Source organism: Mchenga conophoros, linkage group LG12 (assembly GCF_057382185.1).
Source record: "Mchenga conophoros isolate Kocher_MC1m ecotype Shallow Benthic linkage group LG12, M_conophoros_male_GT1.1, whole genome shotgun sequence".
Classification (NCBI taxonomy): Eukaryota; Metazoa; Chordata; class Actinopteri; order Cichliformes; family Cichlidae; genus Mchenga; species Mchenga conophoros.
Window position 1 is genome coordinate 23,087,417 of NC_140537.1, and position 24,749 is coordinate 23,112,165.

Here is a 24,749-nt window from a genome sequence, read left to right on the forward strand (position 1 = left end):
AGTCACAGCACCGCCCTTTGTCCTGCACTTATTGCACATACTCCCTTGCTAAATCACAAGGTCAGTAAATAATGTGTTTTTTTCCAAGGGGGTAGACAAGCAGTGAGTGAGAAAAACCATCTCTATTGATTGATTTGTTGAAGGCTGTAGAAATGAAGGAGCAATTCTTTTGGGAAATATTGCAAATTCATCAGGTGTAACTTTTAGTTCATGTTTCTCAATGTATGCCATAATAATTACATTTTAGTTGATGCAAGTGAAAAAATAAATGAGTTAGGACTGAAGGGACAGCACATGGCCTGTTTAGCAGGGGGGTCCTGGTGAATTTAGGGGGTTGCTACCATAGTAGCACTGGTCAGTGTGATTGCTCTAAATTGCAATGCAATTGGTTTGGCTTGCATATAAAGTGGATGTTGTGTTTACTTCCGATTACTTAGTGTTTTGCTGCCTGTTTTCTGCCCCTTTGGGAAAAAAAGGGGGGGAGGGGGGTAAGTAACATAGATACAGGTGGTTAAATAAGAATATAATTCCTTAAAATAGTACACCATGCAATCTGCATGTCTGGGGTGCTGCAGAAAACCTTTTGTGCACAACACCTATCCTTTCCTTCCCCTCATTTCCCATCACAATCCACTAGAAAAAAAACGTAGGGAAAAAAATCTGGTGATAATGAAATGTATCTCTCAATAAGGAGCACACTGTACTACTAAAGCCTGACGGCAGTGATGCATGGACAATGTGACAAAATGATTTTAGTGGAACGAACTCGTTTGCGATCGGAAATAAATCACCAATTAGTCACTCGGTGTCTGCTCTTAAAAAATAAAAATAAAACAAAATAAAATAAAATAAACACCTGCAAAAGAGTCTAAAGGGGAACAGCAGACAGTCTTGATGAATAATAACGCTGCTGTCAAATAACACAAGTGTGCACATGTTTGACGAAGCCGTCGCTGAATGTCTGTTTTAGTGAGCTGGCAGGAATTTAACTGAGCTTTTAAATAACCATTATTATACCCACATATGTGCTTTAGCCTCCTTTGTCTGTCGGTGTAGGGGTACAAGCGTGAATATACAAACTCTGGGAAATTTCTGTACGCGTGGTTATGTTTTCAGTATTTAAGCAGGAGGGCATTTTCTGTGCGTAACAAAACACATTGCCATTTATGATTGTCTGTATTATCCAGTCATTAGCACAGCCACCTCCCTGAATCCCCTCTAAAGGATATTTTCTTAACAGATGGTGACTAAGTATGATTTGTTTGGAATTCTGAGCATATACATACCGCAGGCTACACATTAGGGCACAAAAGAGACATCACCGCAGACTGTGTGAGCTGTTACACCCATACAGCACATCGATTTCTGACCAGTTGTTGAGGATTCAGATCAACTGTCATAAACTAAGTCCAACCAAAAACGGCACATACGACAGGGCGCACGATGACCTACAGTAGGTTTTTTTTTTTTTTTTTTTTTTGGCAAGGTCGTTCGGAATTAGCAGTTCCACGGTCATCAGTAATTTGTCTGTTTACATTAGCCAAGCACTCGGTCAGTGCTTTTCACCACACTGGCTCATTCAAAGAGCTTCCAAGGCTTCTCCAAGGCCGCCGATAAAAACTGTTTATCTCCGACATAAGTCATTACCAACAAGGCCGTTTATCTTTGCCAAGAAATATGCTGGCGCAATTAAAAACCTTAATCTCCCGTTTAATTTGTCTCGGCTGCAGAGGTGCCTCAGCTCATTTTCAGGCCAAGTGACGTTTCATTAAATGTGAGTGGAAAAAGCTCAAATACAGCCCGGAGAGGAGATGATACAGTACATCTAAACACACACTGAGATTTATGGCATCTTGCGCCCGACCAACCTTAAAGAGACTGCCAGCAAAATGTTGAGTCTGACAAGAAAAACGTCACTTTTCTTTTTTTTCTTTCTTCAGCATCGATTCTCTCCGCCTGTGTGGTTCATTTAGATAGCCTACACTCATATAAGCCATCTTGGGAAGTGTCTGTGCTAATATTTGGACTGTAGTGTCTGGCGTCTCCACACAAACACGAGCACGTACGCGCGCAGACTGAGCTGTCTATTTGTTAGAATAAAGCCCATCAGCTTCAGTTGCATTTCATTTCTAAACGAGCTTGTTTCCTCGCTGGTGCCGAAAGACTGATGTGCCCCTTGATGCCAAAGAGTCTGTTATGCAATGTGGGTTGCACTTGATGCCTTTCTGAGGCAAACCCTTGCCAACGAGGAAAGAAGTGTAGGCTGTCGGTTACTTAAAATCCTACCTGAAGTGATATGGATTTACGAATTCGCTTTAAAATTCATTCATCACATCAGAAATAAACAACATTTGGGCCGCTTTCTTTGCTGACTGTGTATCTGTCAGCTCCCCATACAATTGGCTGAATAGGGGTGAAGGATGCCGTTTCTTTATTTGGGAAGTTCTGGGAAATGTGGGCCGCTGGAAAAGGATAAAGTCGGGAAAAATATGCTGATTTGCCCCTGATGCATTAGCTTCACATCTCTCCGTGAACCGGTGCTTATGAGGGAAACTCACATGTCGGTGATGTTCTCCATCTCTGCCTCGGTTTGCAGGACGGGGAAGGCATTGATACCCCGCTCCGGGTCCACGCAAGAAATCCTGGTGCTGCTGCAGGAACAAGAAGAGGGGCATGCCTCGGCGGACATCCACGGATCACCCGAACCTACCGCCACCCCGACTACCAACACCCACCACCACCAGCAGCAGCACCGCCACGACCCAAACCGTCTCCCCGGCGAGGAGAGAGCCCCGCTCCCGGGTCTCAAGGCGCTCATCTCGGGTGCCGCCAACTTCAGCTATAAGGCTCGCTGAATAGCTCCACGGCCCGGCCCAGGTTGGCTGGGATCAGCCCCGGTTCGGCCAATAGAGGAGAGGAGAAATAAAACAAAATCCGCCGCTGAGATGGATGCAGGCTACAAAACCATCGACCTCTCCGGCGATGACAGACTAGAAGGAGAGAAAGGGGTGGGAAAAAGAGAAAACCGGAGAGCGTGTAGTCCCTTCCCCGTGTGATTCCTCCAGAATCCCCCAGTCAGTCAGCCAGTTAGTCAAAATCTCACTGCCACACTGGCAATGTGTGCCAAGGAGGATCGCTCTCGCTCTCCCCCTCTCTCTCTCTCAGCTGACAAGCACCGGAACCTCCTCCCGACAGAGTTGTCGTGTGTGGAGGGTAATTTTCGGTTGTTGTTAGTGGTGGTGGTGATGTAGGTGTACAAAATGACAGTCAGAAGGTGAGCACCGCACCTCACCTTCGCCGGGATGAAGAGGATGAAGGAGCATCAATGCACGCCGTGAATAAACATCACCGATGCCCTCTTAGAGAACCGGTTCTCGTACCCTGCTCTCAGGAAGGTCCGGGGGAAGGGTCAGGGGAAGAGCACAACTGTTTCTTGCTCAAGGGGCACATCACCAAAGCCTGTGCTCGCTCTCCACGCGTGTTGTCTGGTTAATAATTTATCCTCATTTGGTTTAGTTAAGTTTCCTTGTAGCAAGATGTGAGCGTCCTTATCTGACATAAAGAGAAAGACAGAGGCGTGGAAAGACCTGTGCTCTGAACAGCTTACTTAATTTATCCGCTACCTGGCTTCAGATCGTTGACTAAATGAGATACAAGGGGCTATCAATTTAGAGGCTCTAATTGTCGTAATCATTCTCATCAACACTGTTGCCATCGTTTTTATGATTATCATCTGGCTGTAATACTTCTGGAACGGTACACAGCTAATCAATGAAAAACAAAGCTGTTTTTCGCAGTCGCTTCCTATTTAATCCTCATTCGACATGTTAGAGTAGCCGACTGTGTTTAAATATCCTGGAGCTTTATTTCTAACTGAGCTGAGAGATGCTTAAAGATGCAGGCTGGATGTAATATGTACAGAGAAAGAGTGAGCAATCACTGATCATCAGGTCTTTAGCTGGCATGTACTTCACCTGGCGTCACCATATTAAATCATTAGGCCATATTTCATAATGATCAGAGGCTCTCAGCCAAACCAGACCTGAATCAATAACATGTCATCTTAGAGTGCAAGTTATACGGCTGTATGCCAGTCACCCTGTTGCTATAGGCCAGATCTCCTTCAGCTGGATGAATTGCTAACATAAGAGTTGGTCTCTCCCTGCTCTCTACAACTGGAGAACAGAGCTACTCCTCCACAGTCGTTCACCTTATAAGTGAGAGACAGAGGATGACAGAACATCTGCCTGCAAGCAGCAGAAGCCCCAGCACGCCACATCTGCGAGGCTCCCTCTCCTCTCCTCTCCTCTCCTCTCCTCTCCTCTCCTCTCCTCTCCTCTCCTCTCCTCTCCTCTCCTCTCCTCTCCTCTCCAATGTTCCGTCCCCCATGTGCAGCTCTAATATGACGTTTGTGCTGACGCACAGGCAGTGCTGCTGAATAGAGGAGCGTAATTATGGAGCCCTGTTTGTGTGCAGACCAATCTGGTGGGTGTCTGCCTCACAAACTGGGGTGTATGCACTCTGCACAGAGCAACGTGGGTGTACCAATTAAAAAAAATTGTGTCTGACAAAAACAGAATATTCAGATTCCTCTCTGCTCCTTTACAGGATGCAACCCGTGTTACAGGTCTGTGATATATTAATAACACCAGGCAAACCGTCTGTCATCCTCAGAATGGGTTTTCCATACAGCACTGTGCGCCTACCACGGCACACAATACATTTGGCTTCTTGTGAATCAGCATGTTTCATGGTTTAAATCACCACTTTCAATGTATTTAAACTACGCGCATAAATTGACATTCAAATATGTTAAAGGTGTCTCTTTGGACGTTTCATTTGGCAGCCATACCCCTCTGGCAGTTAGTATAGGGTTTAATCCATGTCATATCTTGATAACCCTTTGCCAAAAACGAGCTTCTTTGAATAAAATAAGCAGCTTATCTAGAGTCAGACTTTAATTATTGAAATTAGATGGGACATTCCTTTAAAGTACTTTCTTTTGGATGAGTTCTGCCTCACAAAAAAGAAAAGAAAAACACATCCATTTGCAAAATGTTAGTGGGTGAGTCATAAATGAATCAGCTCTAGAAATAAAAATCAGAGATGGCATTTAAATATATAAATCTGTTTATTAATAAACGATGAACTCTGTTTGAGGCTGATGTATGTGCGCATTCTCATGATGTCATCCAGCTCCCCCCATAACAGCATGGCATCATGATGTAAAGATCTTTGCCTCTGGCTGTGTGGAGACTGGTGAATTGCATCGGTTTTCATTCATTATGCTCACAACTATTTTGTATCTTTACAAGTATTTGCAAATAACCATCAAACTGGGGCTACAAATAATATTCAATTAATCTCTTGATGGGTCCATTTAGATACAGGATTAGATTGCTCCCAGAAATATCCACTTCGAGGTGATGACAGTCGAGTATACAATCATCACAGTCTCCCCTGTGTTCCTTTCAGATCAGATGTTGTTGAATCCCAATCGCCTATTTTATCGTCACAGTCATTCGTTGTTGAGTCATAATTGCTTTGGCCGCTGCTTTGCAATCATGTCGCTCCATTAAAGCCACCTGTGCTGCTTCCTGTTGTTGCATCATATTCTGTTCTTGGGTTTTCTTTGACTGAGAACATAATATGTGTACTTACGGCTGTTACCTCAGGTTTGCACAAGATGAGGAACAATGTCTTGTCATTTTCAAGTCCAAACTTTTACCAGAACTTGTTACGGTTTATTTATTTGGGACCAGAAAGGGGCTGATATGCTGCTTTAGCCCAAAGCTGAGAGTAACAGAACCCGGGTCATGACTGGAACAGCAGACCAGTGAGTAGATGGGAGTATGTAATGAAAACATCGCTGAGGTGAATGTGTTTCTTCTTTCAGTAAATGTGAGGCGGTTTGGCACACAACACACAACCCGTGGAGAGACAAACCTCAGTCGGTCTGGACTATTTCCCTCCTCTCTTCTCTTTCTAATGTACTTTCTGGCTACATCAAAGTATGAGGAGATAGTAGTCTTCAGTGGAACCCACAAGTCTAAAAATTGTCTGAATGTCACTTTCTGAACAGAATTATTACTGCAGAGCTGTGATTAAAAGGAACAAATGCATGACATGATGAGCAATTTTAATGAAAGGAAGTAAAATTTGGAAATTGTTCTTAATTTTCTTTTAACTTTAAGAAAGTCAAGTTAAAAGTTTTCTTTATTTTTTTTTTTTTTTGTCAGTGGTTCAACATGCCTCCAGTTATGCTCCGCTGTTATCGATTTTCCTACATATAAATGTTTTGTTTTGATGTTTCTTTACTACTGTGGTTTTGTACAGCATGTCACGGGGGTTCGTGAACTTATTTGAACCTCTACAAGTCATTTGAATTGTGGTTCTACTGACAGATTATACACCAGTGCTCTCTAGTGGCAGACGGGATACTTAAAAAGCCAATTTTCAGAAGGTACAACACAATGTTTCCAGTGAGCTGGGAGTTTAATCTAATAAGTGATGAACTTCTGCTTTGTTTCATTTTAGAAAGTCTGCACATATACAGAGTGTCCTCTCAGGCTGCTAAAGGACCAAAGGAAATGACTGAAGCTTTTAGAAAGTAATGCACCAATAACCATCCCTGTCAGCAAAAGAACAATGAAGTATCCCATCTGTGACTTTTTAACTACATAATCTGATCATCCAAGCAGACAGCAGTCCAAAAAAAGAAGAAGCCATTTAGTAGCCATGCATTAGTAACAAATAGTGGACACTATTCGAGAGGGGAGTGAAGTCAGTTGAAAGGAGGAAGGGAGGGGAAAAGGTTGGGACAGGTGGGGTTAAAGTCTTCCAGTGAGTGCCTGACATACAGTCAATGAAGAGCAAGGAAATGGAGCTGGATATAATAGAAAATAAGGATGGAAAACAAGGAAATGACAATGAGGCCTTTGAATCAGAGGTAAGTAAGGCATAAAACAATCTTAAAAGAACTGGAACCTTTTCGATCATTTCGATTACAAGATGGTTTGAGCTACGTTTGTTTGTTTGTTTTATATTTAATAATTAAAATAACATCTATCTTCTGACTTTTACTGAAGTTGACAATAAACTTTGAGGCTTCTGAGGACAATTAAACCAACTCAAATGTTTTTTGAGCTAGAGCGGCATATTTACACCTGCAGCCAACACATGGAGATTCACCCTTGGCACGGTGATTACAGTTAACTAAAAACTGTTACGGATTCAAATATTGGGGATGGATACAAGAGGAAAAACCACAATAACAACACTGGTCCGGCCGGGTTGAGTCAAACGATGATTTTAATGATCACACGCGTGGGAGATGGACACCGTACGCAGACAGCATCAGATCTCAAAATGGTGGAGCATTGATTAAACTCTTATAGCCTCTAGTGGCCCCACCTTATAAAAGCCTAAACATTCACATTCTTTCTCTCACACAGCGCCTAAGCTACGACCTTGGCTCCCTGTTTATCTGCTCCTGCTGAGTTGGGGCAGAAAACTCCAGTATGTTCTGTTCTCTTCTACTCAGACAAATAAGGCGATGACTTTCTGCGAACAATATTTCTTATAACTCAGCAGTATAATGCATCATAAAACAATGTCATTCATTCACAATAAATCAGCAGTCTAATGTAATGCAAATCAGTTTAACAAATGCAATAGTTATCACCTTCTTCTAATTCAGGAGAATAATGCAAACTAAAACTACATAATAATTCACAATCTTCAATTAGGGGTATAACATGGCATAAAATAATATTATAATCCAACACTCCCCCTGATGAGCTCTTTAGAATAAAGAGCTCACCTACACCCTGTAATCCAGTGTGGCAGGGTTCATTTCTTCTCACTCCTGAGGTCCTTTGTCCCCCTGATGGGCGAACCATATGTGAGATGACCTCTGTGTTTGCGCAGTTCAGATGCAAGAAAAACTATTATTACAACAGTAGCCGGTACAGATGACACCTCCATCACTCCCCAGTTCTTCCACAGCTTTATTTTGGTGCTACCTTATACCCTTCAAACGTACCCAGACTAGAACCTCTGTCCAAGGAGCTTTTAGCCTTTATTTTATCGCTGCAGCTACCAGTGTCTTCCAGTTGGGTTATCCTCTGCTCTTCTTTCTTCAACCTCAGGGGTTAGACAACCCTTCAGTCGTTGCACAGATCAGGGGATTATTCTGCCCCGATTTCAAAGAACGATCTGTGTATCCTCGGGTCCTGTGTGTCCTGTGTATCCTCCAGAAAAAGGAACAGGAACGTGTCCCCCTTTTGACCAAGAGCCTCTCGAACCTCGTTGGTCTGGTGTTCCTGGATTTCCGCCAACCCCTTCATGCTTATTACTGTGTTTATGGGATCCATCCTTTTGAGGTGACTAATCGGAGCCCAAACGCCATGACACTTGGACCCAGTTGGTGTCTCGGCAGTCACTGTGTCTGTCTCTGTTGTGAAGGATCCTCGTATATCTGTGACCTCATCTGGTGTCTGTTCCTTTCTCTGTAAGAGACAGAAAACCAAAACACCTCTCTGCCTAGCTCTAATAATTTAATGTTGTTATCTACTGATCTTCTGGCGATTCAGAATTGGTTTAGAATATTCAGAATGTCCCAGGGACTTATTCTAATCATATCCTATGTGTGTGTAAGCGTGTTTGCATTTAGCCCTCTGCACTCAAAGTCAATACCTGCAATATATCAGTCCGGACCATCACGCCAAACGAAGCTTATGACCTCCAAAAGACCGAGTGCCGACTCATTATAAGCACATTCGCAAGGTGTGTCTGAAAATTATTAAAACCACTCATTTTAACAAAAGACATCAAAAACAAATTAGCCATTTTTAATCCTAACATTTGCCCCCCAAAAATCATGTGTTTGCTTCCGCCTACTGTCCCACGGTTTCCTCTCCAGTGTGGTACTCAGCTTCTCATGAACACAGGCATTTTATCATCTAAACGCTATTCAGTTCATTTCAATGATTAATGCTTAAACATGGAAATAATGATTTATGCTTCTCACTGGATCTCTAAAAAAGTCCGGAAACCTCTTGGGTCACTATTAGCTTAAGCTTTACCATACCTAAGTTATTAAAACACAAATGAAGTCATAAAAATGTTCATATAATCCTTGTTTGATGTTAAAACTCAACTCCCCCCCCCCCTTTTTGACACATTCCCATGTGTCAAATCAACGGAGCTAGAAAATTAAAAGAAAAGCTTAGTGACCTCATATCTTAGAAAGTATGAGACCTTCTCCTATCCAGTGTCGTTGCTCCAGTCCTGTCAGCCTGTGCCAGGGAATGAAACCAATTTAATTGTCATGTTAGATCTGTTCAACTCCTGGCTCCGCCCAGAGGCTGCGTCTGCAGAATTGCCAAGAAACAAAACCTGTAATAATATGAACTTCACTTGAATATGAACTTGTTGACTACTTTTGACACAGCAAAGGAATATCCTCTCCTTCTCGAGGACAGGCACTGACTCCCACTTATCTCCTGGAGCCAACTGTCCCTTATGGAGACACAATATTGCAGCTACAATGTTTTGCAGATTGTTAAGTTTTTGTTTTTTTTCTTAAATTTTATTTTTGCATTTAAATTAAACATAACATGCTTATACAAAATCAACCAAGAACAATTACTGTTTTTAACATTTGTGAACTTATAAGCATGAAAGGGAAAAAAAAGAAAGAAAAAAAGAAGAAAAAGAAGAGGAAGAAAAAAAAATAAAATAAAATAATTCACGCGGAGTGTGAGGCATGAATTATGATCAGTTATTTTTTTAAGAATTCTAGAAATGGTTGCCAAATCATACAAAAACTCGCCAGTTTCCCCTCTCTATCAAATCTTATCTGCTCCACCCTGGCCACAGACACCATCTCATTAAGCCACCTGTTAAAACACGGGGCCGAAGAAGACCGCCACTGTAAAAGAATAAGTTTCTTTGCAGCCAGCATACCCATTGTAATTATCTGTTTTTGTGAAAAGGAAAAAGATTCAACTGATGCAAATGATCCAAGTATAGCCAATGTACCATCACGTGGTACTTTTTTCCTAAATTGGTTTGAAAACCACATAAAAATCCGGCTCCAAAAAGCATTCAAAACCGGGCAATGCCAAAATAATTGTGCAAGGGAACCTTCACCGACTTTACATCTGTCACATAAGGGGGATACAGAATTATAGATCCGGTTAAGTTTAAGTTTAGAAAAACTGGATTAGTTTATATCTGGCATTTATTGAGCCTTTCTGAATATTGGACAAACAATTTGACCATTGGTCTTCAGACAGAGGGACCCCGAGGTCTTCAGCCCATGTTTTCTTAATTCGGTCGGAATCAACTGGGATTGTAAAGCACTTAACAAACTGAGATATCAAACGTTTAAAATCTGCTTTCCGAATTATATCAAAGTAAGTATAACTTTGTGGCTTCAGTGGAAAGTCTGAAAAGTTTTGTTGAACAAAATTCCTTATTTGAAGATAACGAAAAAAATGTGATTGAGGTAATTGAAACTTTTCTTGAAGTTGAAGGAAGGACATAAATTTGTCATCTGTATATAAGTCCTCAATGTATTTCAATCCCTTTTCCCCCCATTCCATCCATTTTACCTGGTTTAAACAAGTAGTTATGTATTATTGGCATTCCTACTGAAAAATCAGGTAGTTTGAGAGATTTCCTAATTTGACTTAATATCTTTAAAGAGTGTTTAACAACAAAATTACGACTGAGCGAATTGTTAAAAGAACCCGTGTTAGAAAACAATAAGACCGGTAATGAGGCTTCAGATACTGTTGCTGCCTCTACCTGGAGCCAGATCGGAAGCTTGTCATGGCAATAATCAATAGGCGAACCCCACTGCCAGTGCAATAGAGCTCTTGAATTTGCTGCCCAATAATAATATCTAAACACAGGGAGACCTAACCCCCCGCAGGAAGTGTTTTTTTGAAGATGAGCCATGGATATCCGAGGGGGTTTTCCTGCCCAAATGAATGAGTGAATCAATGAATCAAGCTGCTTAAAAAATTTAAGTGGCAAGTGAATAGGAAGGTTTTGAAAAAGATATAAAAATCGTGGCAAAGACACCATTCTAACTGCATTTATTCGACCGATCAGAGACAGAGGAAGCAGTTTCCATTTTCTAATATCCTCTTTGAGCTTATCCAGCATTTCCAGGAAATTCAATTTATAAAGGAGTTTGGGATTTTTAGAGATCTTAAGACCAAGATAGGTAAAAGACGTAGTTACTAATTTGAATGGGAGTGAGCTGAGGAACTTTGGGCATAGATTATCTGTTATTGGCATAAATTCAGATTTATCCCAATTGATCATATATCCTGATAATTTCCCAAAGTGTTTAATACAATTTAAAAGATTAGGGAGTGAGATTTCTGGTTTGGAAAGGCAGATCAGTAAGTCATCTGCATACATGTTAACAAGACTTTCCACATTCCCAAATTTAACTCCCTGTATACCTGGGTGGTTTCTTATGTTAATGGCTAGGGGCTCCAGGGCTATATCAAAAAGAAGCGGTGAGAGGGGATCCCCCTGTCTCACCACACGTTGTAATTGAAAGGGAGAGGATTTATCTGCATTAGTGAGAATATGTGCAGATTGTTAAGTTGATCTGTGTGTAATGCTCTGAATCAGGTATGTAATATTAAATGAATGTCGTTTAATTAACTGCCACTACTTAAAACTTAGCAAAAAATATAACTGAATAAAAGATCACAAAGAAAAACATGATATCAGTGTTATGTAAGCGTGTGCGGCCTTCTATGCTCGAAGTCACCCCAGTCCATAGATCAGCCAAACATCACGTTGACTGTAGCTTTTAACCCTTATTAACTTGAGCACAACTCTATAACGAGCAACAAACTGCAATATGTATAAAAATGATCATGGTTACACCTGCAATGAAAGATCATATGATTATCCTGACACCTGTAAATAGAAGATTAACCTGAGGTTATAACAATCACTGGAACACAAATGTTAGTATAATGTCAAAAGATTCAATAAATGATCAATGCAATGCTTGTTATATGATTCTGATGTAACAATAATGCTGATGCTAAAATAACAGTAAAACACCCCCTTTTTATCCCGTTTATAAACTTGACACATAAACGTTTATAAATGCCTCTTTTAAATTTTATTTTCCCCCGTTTTTCCCTTACTGACCACAGCAGGGGAATCTTAGTCTTGATTCAGCCATGAATCCAGCTCACCTGATTCATCACTGAGCCCCACCGTCACTGGTGTCTGACAGGGTGGCGCTGCATATTCTTCCTTTAATGTCACTATTTTCAATCTGTTAATTAGAGTGCTTAAACATGAAGTAGACTGCGTCCACAACAAGTCAATACAGCTGTAAATGTGGCCAATTATCAATCTATTACCAATCAATAACAAAAAATAGCTTTTATTTTATGCATGCTTTTAGTCAACCACTCACCCAGAGGATCTCCAATCCCAGAAAAATCCTTCTCCTCATTTAATGAGTCTGTCCTCCTTCCATGCCCTGGTAACTGGTTCATTCAGAGCCATATGATCTTGAAATATACATACAACTAGGGCTGGGCCATATTATACCGTATATAATGTTAGGCAACAATAGGAAAATGAAATATCGTGATAGAATATGAGTAAAATGGGCATGCGCAGTGCCTTTGTTTTCATACGTACATGGCCGATTGTTGAGTGAAACAGATGAACCAGAATTGGTTTGAAAAAATGGTGCAACTTCAGTGATGTGGAACTGGTTTGGTGTTTGTCCGTCAGATACACGACAAAGCAGATTTTTTGCAGAACATGCAAGCGGCCGTCGTTATTGTCGTATTTGTCGGACTAAGATGCTCTTAAATCTGGGAGCAATCTGGGTCCTAAGCTCCATATCTCCATAAAAAACTGTCTAAATTCTTTCATCTTTAATAAAACGATCAGCATTGCTGCTTTATCAGGTGTAACTATGAAGTTTAACTTCCAGGTAGGGATGGGTATCGTTTAGGTTTTATCCGATACCGGTGCCAAATCGGTACTTTTGAAACGGTGCCGGTGTTCAAACGGTGCTCAAACCGGTGCTTAAAGAATGGAGAACACAAAATTGGTCCAAAAACCTCTCATGTTCAGCTGTTTTTTGTAAAAAGATAACAATGTTAGCCTTTTCTGCAGCTATGGGGCATATATGGTATCACTCTTGGCTGGAAGCAGTGCTTAAACAATGGAAAAAACACAAACTTTGTCCAAAACCTCTCATGTTTAACTGTTTTCCACTTTTTCTTTGGTCATTTTAGCCTTTTTGGCCAGGGTGAAGGGAGTATCTGCCATCAAACAAGAAGAGAGCCGCATGTAGCTATGATGATGTTTGCTAGTTCACCTTACATGCATTAATGTAATAACGTGGTTAGCCTACTCAACGTAAATTACACACGAACAACATTAAGCTACTCACGCAGAGAAGAACGGCTGCTGCTGCATCATCATCCGTCATCATTTCTGCTACACTGACAGGGCTAGGGGCCAGGACTCTATTCTTCGTGTTTTTGGGGGATGTTGCTAACTCCGGGTCCGATAACAGGCAACTGGTTACTACCGTTTATGTCAGAACACCGGTACCCATCCCTACTTCCAGGCATCCATGAAAACAAAATTTATTACATTTAACGGAGTTAGAAGTTAGCAGGAAGCTAGCGGAAGTTAGCTCGCTAGTTTCGCTAGTTACCTAAGCATGATATTGCATGTTCTGACTGAGAGATTTCTGAAAAAATTCAAACGTACAGCTCTGCTATCACTTCCAACATAAATGAAGACAGAAAACTAAACAGCAGTGACGTTTGTAGGGTTACTGAAGTTGGGCTAGCTGGTATATAATGATGTGCTACGTGATCGCTAGCGACACAGCTATGTTAGCATAACATAAACAGTGAAGCTGGAGGACGAACACTAACACTTTTCCACTTATAAAAGTTAACGTTAAGGTTCCTGATAGTTAGAGACAAATGCAATCGCATAGCAGGATGCTGTAAACGGACCAAACTTCAGTCAGGAGAACAACTGAGATAATCCATCCACAATACAAGGTTAGTCATTAATATACTGCAACAACATGGGAATAGAGCAGCTGCCAGAGAATTCAACATTAATGAATTAAGGTACAGAAGTGGAGGAAGCAAGAAAAATGAGTTTAATAAAGTTTGATTTATCTGACTGCTTTGTTTCGCTTAATGTGCCTTATAATCCCGTGCACCTTATGGTCCAAAAAATACGTAGGCTACTGCACACTGCAGTTTAATGTTGCAATGCACCTCTTTTTAACTTCAGTGGATATTATACATGGTTATGCTCAGGATTAGGGGTGGGTTTTTATAATCGATTCATCGATTAAAATCGATTCTGGCTTGGATAACGTAAAATCGATTCATTAAAATCCTGAATCGATTTTTTTAACATAAATTTATTTTGCCCGAAATGCCAGAATCTCTGGTGACATCTCACAAAATTTCAAGAACCACCAAACGGTTAAGACAGTAAATGAGAGCAGGTACACGGATTCTGCACATAGACTTAAACACACAGCGCGACCCGCGGATCAGAATCAGTGAGATGTCGCCTTTCTCACCCGACGGCACGGACACGGTCGGGGCTGAAAGCCGACAGCTTGCTGATTCTGATCTGTCGGCGGGTCCGCACTTTGTGTTCACGCCCTTTATGAGCCGATTCTAAAGCTGTTAGTTTGATCTCTCTCCAAACAATATTGACCGAACCAGCAGCAAAAGAAGATTCACATAAACATCGTCATGAATTCACTCTGACTTTTACTGTTTTGCTTCCACCGTGATGCACAGCTCTCTCTCTCTCTCTCTCTCCCTCTCTCTCCCCCCCTCTCTCTCTCTCTGTACTTCAAGAACAGTTTCCCTTTCTTCATTATTCGCTTGCTTGTTACGCACAAGTCTACTGTTGTTTACAGCGCTGTCAGCCGCTGTTTTTTTCCCTTTTACATTCTTCCGAAAAGAAAATCTCATTTCTGCTGTTCAATACTGAACAAATTTAAACTTTTTAAAATTATTCAAAATGCAAAACACTGTGTCTCTAATAAAACCGCTGTAACTTCAGAGGTGATGTTCATATGTTGATTAATGGTTTTCTTTCGTTTTTGATGTACTGTAGAATATTTTTATAAAATCCCAGGCCAGGAAGATCACCTTCATGTTTTTCTGTGTTTTATCTTCAGCTACTTTGACACAAAGGCATCTGCTGTGACGCTTACACCTGTGATAAAGTCTTGCGTGTGTCAGCTTCCTTTTTATTGACACAAAAATATGTAAATGTACTGATCTGAATTATAATATTTCTGACTGTCAAAATTTCCCAGATTTAAATCGAATCGAATTAAATTGAATTAAATTGAATCGTGGATCGAATCGATTCAGGACCTTGTGAATCGGAATTGAATCGATTCTAGAAATCAGTGACGATACCCAGCCCTACTCAGGATATGTCAGCCCATTTCTACTGGAAATGCCTTTTGGTTAAACTTTCAGCAAGGAATTTGCATTTGCACTGTTACATTTTTATAAAGCTTTAATGTACATAAAAACCAGCTTTTTGTTTAAGTGAAAATAAATGGAAGGTTGTCTTTTTGCACTAGTAATGTTGTGGAGTTGTATTTTGTCTCGCATCAATTATATCGTCAGTTATATCGTTATCGCAAATTTTCAAATATATATCGTGATAAATATTTTTGGCCATATCGCCCTGCTCTACATACAACAAGCCAAACCACACCTTGGTCACACCAACCCTTTTCCGCCCTGAAGATGTCCAACATGGCGATGTCCAGACATCTTAGTCTGGACTGTCAAAGGTGACTTTAACGCTGACTGTTCCGACAATCCATTTTATAACATTTCCTGGTCAGATTAGCCAATCTCTGCACCAGGGTTTTAATCGTTTTGCAATTTTCATTAGTTTTTATTTTTATTTAGTTTTGACTCCAGATTTTATATCAGTTGTAATTAGTTTTTACCAATTGTTTGCTAGTTTAGTCTAGTTTTTATTTTCTGAAAATCCTTAGTTTCAGTTTAGTTTTGATTAGTGTCAGTTATAGTTTTAGTTGTGTTTGCCAAAATTAAGTGTAACAAAATCCCAGTTTCATCATATCAGTCATGCTCTTCTGCTTATCCTTGGGTATTGAGACAATTAACTCTTGCAGCACCGGGTGTTCGTAATTTTGGTTCAAGTGAATTGATAATCTTTTTGAAGGCAATTGACTCACACAGTTATGTAGATGTCCCTGTCCTGTTGTCTCGGGATGCATCACGCTGCCTTGCCTGGGGTTAGCTTCTGTTTCTGGGGCTGAGGGTTGAGTGTGCTCCCTTACCTTTTCAAGGTAAGCTAGGTTAGTCTTCTTGTGTGAGCTTTTCAAGTGCACTTTAAGGTTTGTGGGATTTTTTCCCTTTATAAATGTCCCTCATAATTTGTCTCTTTCCACTACAAGACACTTGCTTTATCCAAAACACAGTCATATTCAAAGTAATCCCAAATTGGACTCTGGCGCTTTCTCCCGACTTTTCCTGACATGATTCTGCGCGTGGACGGAGCAGCAACACAGACAACTCGACTAACGTACTGCCCCCTGCTGGCATAATGAGACAGCAAAAATCTGGAAACTAAACTTCATTTTCACCCTAGACTATTGTAGGACACGCACACATCAATGAAACTAAACACATTTTGCTATAAATTCAGTTAATTTTAGTTAGTTTTGTGAACACTCATTACAGTTTTAGTTAGTTTTCCTTTTTTTTTTTTTCATTATATTTCCGTTAACGAAAATGTTTTTTCACTTCTAGTTTTCATTATTTCATTTCTTTTCGTTAATAATAATAACCTTGCTCTGCACACTGGAATAAACATAATCAACATGATCAACATTTTACTGCGTGTTAATTCACCATCTTATCGATTCAAATGCTCCATCCTTATGTGGTTTGCGACATTATGTTTATCCACTCTGTCTCTAAATGTTTGAAGAATTTTCAAGTTTGGGGTCAAATTTTGAGAATTTGACCATAAGTGAAAGTTATGGTGTTATCACCCCCTTCGGGGCTTACCTTTCCCAGTTTTGATGATATTCCTCCCTATTCTTTGCAAGTACCCCCTGTTGGTGGCGAGAAACTGTTGGTGTGGTCAAGTGGGTGCTGTACAAACAAAAGCTCAGGACAGAACAGTTATCAGTCATGTACTTCATGCAAAATTAGCATATATCGAATTTCATATTGATCCTCTGAGTGTAATGGTACATTTTAATTTGAATTTATCAAAGCTAAACACAATAATTTTTCTTTATTTTACTCTTGTTCTTGTGCAGCACCACCTCCTATCACATGCCCCTGTCGGTTATATCTCTACCTTTCTGAATTATGGACTATTTCAATGAAAGGACCTAAAAGACAGGGACCAGTGTTTATCATTACATATCTCCATTTTGAGTGTGACAAGTCTACCATTTCCCTGTTATCCATAGATATTACTAGAGTTTTTTGGCTTTTTTTTTTTTTTTACCTCTGTTTAAGTGACCAGTTAATTGACTCTTTACAGTGGCCTGCTATGGTTAATAATAACATGTTCAGTCATTGTCAGCGGTGTGTGTGGAGGCGTGGAAGAGATGTCCCAAACGCTGGACTCACGGTGCAGAAATGAAGAGGATTTATTGGAGGGTAATGAATAAAGCAGGAACGATGGAGTAGCTGGCTGGCTGAAAGACTGGAAGAATGGCTGGCTGACTGACTAACTGAACATACTGGCGGAGAGACACATTACCATCAGACGTACATCAATGACACGACAGAGAACTGGTGAAACCGAGGAACTTAAATACACAGGTTGAACGATGACAATGATTGGAAACAGGTGAGTACAGAGCTGAACATAATCTGACTAATGACACGGGAGACAAGCTGACGCGGGGGGAAAAAAAAAAAAAAAAAAAAAAAAAAAACAGGAAGTGAGAACATTAATGTGGCGAACTAAACTGAACATGAACAAACTGAAATCACTGGGTCAACGACCCAGGAACCCTGACAGTACCCCCCCTTCAAAGCCGGCACCTGACGGCCAAAAGAAAAAAAAAAAAAAAAAAAAAAACAGAACAGGGCGGGCGGAGGGGGCCCAGGACGGAGGGACGGAGTCCACACAGAGACAGTTCAGGTGGGCGGCCAAGCAGCCCGAGACGAGACAGTTCAGGTGGGCGGCCACGTGGAAGGCAGCAGCGACCACTGAGCCGGTCCAGTGGGCGGCTGCGGCGGTCGAGATGAGACAGTTCCGGTGGGCGGCCACGTGGTCCGAGGCCGAGACGAGAAAGTTCAGGGGGCCGAGCTTGCGGACGGCAACGACGTGGACACAGTTCGGGAGGCCGACCGTGCGGAAGGCAACGGCGACGATGACAGCGCTGGTCCGGGGGCCGACCGTGCGGAAGGCAACGGCGGCGACGTGGACACAGTTCGGGAGGCCGACCGTGCGGAAGGCAACGGCGGCCACTCAGGCGAAGGCGGTCCGGGGGCGGCGGCCACTTAGGCGAAGGCGGTCCGGGGGCCGGCCGTGCGGAAGGCAACGGCGGCCACTCAGGCGAAGGCGGTCCGGTGGTCGACCACGCCGGCGACGAGGAGCAGCTGTAGGACCAGGTGAAGCAGAAGCCGAAGCCGAGGCCGAGGCCGGACCAGGCGAAGCAGAAGCCGAGGCCGGACCAGGCGAGGCAGAAGCCGAGGCCGGACCAGGCGAGGCAGAAGCAGAGGCCGGACCAGGCGAGGCACAGGCTGAAGCTGGACCAGGCGAAGCAGAAGCAGAGCTAGGTGACAGCGAGGCAGCCGCAGGTGGTGGCTGGACGGGCTCCTCGGGCCCTCCAGCTGACGTGGCAGGAGGCTGGACGGGCCCCTCGGACCCTCCAGCGGAGATGGGAGGCTGAACGGGCCCCTCGGACCCTCCAGCTGACGTGGCAGGAGGCTGGACGGGCCCCTCGGACCCTCCAGCGGAGACGGGAGGCTGGTGCGGTCCTCCTGAACCCCCAGCTGACGAGGAAGGTTGCTGGACGGGCTCCTCGGGCCCTCCAGCTGACGAGGCATGAGGCTGGACGGGCTCCTCGGGCCCTCCAGCGAAAACGGTCTCAGAACCAGTGGGTACTGGAGCCCCTGGCACACACAGGACAGAACCAGCAGGTGCGGGGACCTCTGGCAGGGAAGCGGCCGGGCCAGCGGGTGCGGAAACCCCTGGCTGAAAAGCAAGGTAGCTCACAGCTGGCTCTGGGTGCTGTGGCTGCAGGTCCGGGAACTGAACAGGATGGTGGACGGGCGACTGGACTACAGGGGACTGGAGGGCGGGAGGCGACTGGACTACAGGGGACTGGAGGGCGGGAGGCGACTGGACTACAGGGGACTGGAGTGGAGGCTGAACAGCAGTTGAGGGAACTGACTGGAGTGGAGATGCTAAAAGATGAACAGAGGTAGGTGAGGCTGACGACGGAGCTGAGGTTGGTGTGGCCGATGGCTGAGCTAAAGACTGAGCTAGACAGGGAGATAGAGCTACAGCCTGGGCTAGTAAAGCTGGTGCCTGAGCAGGGGACACTTCAGCTAGCCTAACCAGGGATAGTGCGAGGGCGTGAAAAGCTGGGTCAGGAGGTGGATGAAGAGGTGAAGTAGCAGGTGGACCGGTTAGCTCTTCCAAGCCTCCAGGGAGGTCAAGCTGGGTTCTGGTTGCCCTCAGCCTGGGCGCTGGGACAGGCACGGAAGGTGGCTGGACACCAGTCACCCCCACCCATGAAACAGGAGCGGGTGTGGAGGTGGACTGGATCGCAGCTGCCCTCCTCCTGGGAGCTGGCACCGGTGTGGGTGTGGGCTGGGCCCTAGTCCTCTGAGGAGGTGAAACGGCTGAAGAGCAAGGCCGAATCTGGGCCGCTGCGCTGGTAGGAAAAGGCTGAATGATGGGTGTGGAAACAGTGACTGGGTGTGTGGTACTTGAAGGTTTCTCTGCGATTATTTTGGTCCTCCTGCCACCACTATTTACAGTCTTTAATTGAACGGTCGTCGAGGGTGTTGAAGTGCGGATATTGTCCTTAATATATCCCAGCTCAGAGGGAGCAGAGCTGAAAAATTCTTCCCAGTCTACATCCTCCTCCAGGAGGGAAACACCCCACGGATCAGGGATAAGTTTGCTATTTGTTTTAAGTGAAGAGTCGAATGTGGAGGGTGGAAGACAGTCGCTGGAACTCACCATCTGAAAACAGTCCATGTTATGGTGGCGTGTGCGCCGCCTTCTCCGGGAAGAGGCAGCGGGCGGGGTACACAGCCGAGCCTCTGGCACGGGAGCCTCCATTGAGCCGAGGTGCGAGGCGGAGCCGCCGTGCCATGGCGAGGTTGAAGGTCCGGTGAGTAAAACGGCTGGCGGGCGAGCGAGGAGCCGAAGCTTGGCCTGTGATGCCCACTCTCCTCGGCGAATGCTCCGATGCAGGTGAGGCAGCAGGTGGAGGACTGCGGCATCTCCGAGGCCCGCCCAGAGCCAGACGAGTCCCCTCAAAGACGTGCTCCCTCTCTGAGAAGAACCGCTGTTTCCACCTGAGCTTCTCCGCCCAAATGGAGAGCGCTGCGTCCTGCCGCTCGAAAAGGTCCGAGTCCGCTGGGTCAAAAGCGTGTCTTCTTGGCACGGGTCGTGTCATTCTGTCAGCGGTGTGTGTGGAGGCGTGGAAGAGATGACCCAAACGCTGGACTCACGGTGCAGAAATGAAGAGGATTTATTGGAGGGTAATGAATAAAGCAGGAACGATGGAGTAGCTGGCTGGCTGAAAGACTGGGAGAATGGCTGGCTGGCTGGCTGGCTAACTAACTAACTGAACATACTGGCGGAGAGACACATTACCATCAGACGTACATCAATGACACGACAGAGAACTGGTGAAACCGAGGAACTTAAATACACAGGTTGAACGATGACAATGATTGGAAACAGGTGAGTACAGGGCTGAACATAATCTGACTAATGACACGGGAGACAAGCTGACACGGGGAAAAAACAGGAAGTGAGAACATTAATGTGGCGAACTAAACTGAACATGAACAAACTGAAATCACTGGGTCAACGACCCAGGAACCCTGACAGTCATGAGTGAAATCAAACCTCTTCTTCCCTTTAGCATTTAACATTCCCAACAATATACTGTGATACATTAATCGAAACACAGCTACTAAAACACACTTTTCTTAATGCAAACATCAGTAACTGTTATTTTATATTACAAAGACGTCCTATATTTACAATCACTCTCAGGCCTGACAGCTTTAGCGCCTACACAATTTTGACAAATTCAAGTTAACGGGTCCAACCGAAGAAAGTCCAACTTTTTTGTAATCAATTAACCAGTATCAGACTCTAACTGTATCTGGCCTAATCTCTAAAGTCCCTAACTCAATTTAACAGTGTCCAAAAAAGCGCAGATACCGTTACAAACGGTAAGGAGACTCTAACTCCTAGCTTATTCCAGGATGCCCTGTACCCAACAGTTAAGCCAAACTGAACTAACCCTGTTCGCCGACAGGTCAAGGTCGCGCGTCCACTGCCAGGAGGGAGTGTAACCTCCGGGCTATGCGCTTCTTAGCAGACTCTAATAATAATTTATAACACTTTGAAACAACAGTCAGCACCCCAAAACAAGAGTCTGACTGAGGCAAGTGCAACCTAGAGGTCAATGGAGACTCTAACTCACAAAATGACCACTCAGGTCCACTCTTATAACCAATTTGGGCTCTAACCAACAAAATGACCAACTCTCTACCAAACTACTTGGGACTCTAACCCAATTTCTTAGCAGACTCTAACTGCTTTAACTTCTTCTTAGCAGACTCTAACTGCTTTAACTTCTTCTTAGCAGACTCTAACTGCTTTAACTCATGAGATTTTTCATCAAAATCAAAACAGACATCCACCAGTAATTTCAGTGAGTAGACTTTAATTTTATCATGTCCAATTTGGCACACTTTGGAAATAGATTCAACAGGTAGTGCCTTACCTTTGTAAGCCGGCTTATGCCCACTCACGTCAGACCACTGGCTTGTGCCTGTCCGTTCGACAACCTCGGACCGTCCAAACCTCCAACTTCCACCCCAATACCACAGGACGAGCCCCCAAACTGTTACGGATTCAAATATTGGGGATGGATACAAGAGGAAAAACCACAATAACAACACTGGTCCGGCCGGGTTGAGTCGAACGATGATTTTAATGATCACACGCGTGGGAGATGGACACCGTACACAGACAGCATCAGATCTCAAAATGGTGGAGCATTGATTAAACTCTTATAGCCTCTAGTGGCCCCCACCTTATCATAAAAGCCTAAACATTCACATTCTTTCTCTCACACGGCGCCTAAGCTACGACCTTGGCTCCCTGTTTATCTGCTCCTGCTGAGATGGGGCAGAAAACTCCAGTATGTTCTGTTCTCTTCTAATCAGACAAATAAGGCGATGACTTTCTGCGAACAGCATTTCTTATAACTCAGCAGTATAATGCATCATAAAACAATATCATTCATTCACAATAAATCAGCAGTCTAATGTAATGCAAATCAGTTTAACAAATGCAATAGTTATCACCTTCTTCTAATTCAGGAGAATAATGCAAACTAAAACTACATAATAATTCACAATCTTCAATTAGGGGTATAACATGGCATAAAATAATATTATAATCCAACAAAACCTAAATAAAACAAATTAAATATACAGGAATGTCTTCATTTTCAGTCATTAAAATCAACCAAATTTCTCCAACAAAACAAACACTGAGGTGGCACTGGTTTGTTTGTGTTGGGCAAACAAATAGGAAGTTCACTCTGCTTTGTACTTCTTAAATCTTATAACAGGAAAAATGCCCCATCTAAATACATTTTTAAAACTAAAACGAAGAAACTAATAACATTGAAATCCTTTTAATCAGTAATAAAAACAAACTAAAATGACCTGACAAATAATACAGAAAGAATGAAAAAAAAAATTTATTGCCATCGTGCAAAAGGAAAAATAAATCTTTGTCTAGGGTTTGAAGAAGAATGTCATTGTGCAAGAGCTGTGTAAACAATCCCATCCAAGAACTTCAGTCACCGCAGTCTCAAAATGGGCTTTCCACTTGTCTGACTGACTGCCTCTAACCCCCCCCCCCCCCCTCCCCCACACACACACACACACGCACACACATCCTTTTCTTGATCTTTTTTTGCCTCACTGACCAAACATCCATGTAAGACAAGTTTGTTGATTGCTTCTGGGTCCTCTCTGCCAAATTTCTAATATGAATGATCCTCAATACATGTGTGACAGGAACAGCAGCACATATGCACTGATGTGGAAATCTCATCCGAAGGTATAGACGATGCGTCGGCAAAGATGGGACAACACAACAAGAGGTTTGTCCTTTCTCATTTTTAACCAAAAACACAGTGTTTCTTCATTTCTTCTGAATCACCAGCTTTTCTTTTGTGAGCCTTTTGATCTAACATTTATGACCTCTCTCCTTACTCCCCTTATCTGTGTGTCAACAGCTTGCTGGAAAAGAAAGTGGAGGCACTCCAGGGCTATATGGCAAAGCACAAAGACCAGATTCACCTGATTAGCCAGCTAGTTTTAGCTGCTGGTAAATTATCTGTGTTTGTATCTGTTAAAGTGTAACTCAGGTCCCTAAGTAGGTTATAGTTGTATAGGGCTAAAATACAAAGGCATAAAAGGAGAATCTATTTCTAATTTTGTACAGAGTTGTAAAGGGCTGTTAAATTTACAAATTAGCCTAACAGGTGAGTGGACCTGCATGTTCTTTGCCTTTAGAGCAAATTGATGTGAGCATGTTTTTGTGGAACAGACTGAAAAAGTAAAAGTTTAATTTACTACAAATCGCTTTCATTGTCAGTGGAAAAATCAAGACTTGGTTTATCAGAGTATGTGCGGTGTGTACTAAAAGGACTTGTCAAGGTCTGTCCAGGCAGACACAAAATGACATTTCGCATCCCACGAATGGTACCGTGACACCTTATTGATTCAAAGATAACAACGCACCAAAATTTAGGCAATTACTTATTCCATTATCTGAGTCCCTTTGTAGGATATCTGCTTTTCAAAACACCTGCCTTGTTAATCTTTGACTGTATAAAAGGTTAAAAGTTTAGTTAATGTTTTAGCACTGATGATGACCCCAAACCTGCTTTTCTGCCAGGTGGTGAGTACTGAATACATCTAGTGGTGAGTGCCATCATTCAAAAATTCAGGATAGGAGTGTGTGGAGTACATGTAGATAATATGAGCTTTAATGAAACACGTTTTTTCATCTCAATTCATCTTTAGTAGATAATAGATTCCAGCTCAAAACACCTTGTCATGAGTCCATAATACAAAAATAACCAGAGTAGGGAATTGAAATGTAAAATGATCTTTTTAGCGTGCACAGGCTTTAAAGTACATTCTATGGTTTCCAGCCTTTTTCACGTGCACCCCCACGTCAATTTTTCTGACATCCTTTTACTTTCACTGTCTACATCTTAAAAACAAATATCTTTACTTAATGCTCTGTTCTTCCACTTTAGAACAGGCTTGCTACTGATTACTTCACACACATTCTTGATATCAAACTGATTTGAATATAAATGGAGGGACCAATAACATATAAAAGAGGATCTTACGATGTTTCAATCTGTTGTGGTTATTACA

The 24,749-nt window shown here is 42.9% G+C and overlaps 2 protein-coding genes across 4 annotated transcripts in view; one reads left to right on the top strand and one right to left on the bottom strand.

The window, feature by feature from the left end:
* ntrk2a (neurotrophic tyrosine kinase, receptor, type 2a) overlaps positions 1 to 3,233 on the bottom strand; it is a 107,777-nt gene extending 104,544 nt beyond the window's left edge. Inside the window, exon 1 of one of the 2 annotated variants that reach the window (XM_085294603.1) lies at positions 2,559 to 3,233. In XM_085294603.1, the coding sequence (XP_085150729.1) occupies positions 2,559 to 2,818 (260 nt within the window). In that variant the 5' untranslated portion in view covers positions 2,819 to 3,233. The remainder of the gene's footprint in view (positions 1 to 2,558) is intronic. The other variant, XM_085294604.1, reaches the window with a different exon arrangement.
* A 3,578-nt stretch (positions 3,234 to 6,811) lies between these two features.
* Positions 6,812 to 24,749, top strand: part of LOC146562653 (solute carrier family 28 member 3-like) — a 41,535-nt gene continuing 23,597 nt past the window's right edge. The window contains exons 1-3 of one of the 2 annotated variants that reach the window (XM_085294606.1): positions 6,812 to 6,949; positions 23,373 to 23,458; positions 23,594 to 23,685. In XM_085294606.1, the coding sequence (XP_085150732.1) occupies positions 6,866 to 6,949; positions 23,373 to 23,458; positions 23,594 to 23,685 (262 nt within the window). In that variant the 5' untranslated portion in view covers positions 6,812 to 6,865. Of the gene's footprint in view, positions 6,950 to 23,372; positions 23,459 to 23,593; positions 23,686 to 24,749 lie in introns of those variants that run through there. The other variant, XM_085294607.1, reaches the window with a different exon arrangement.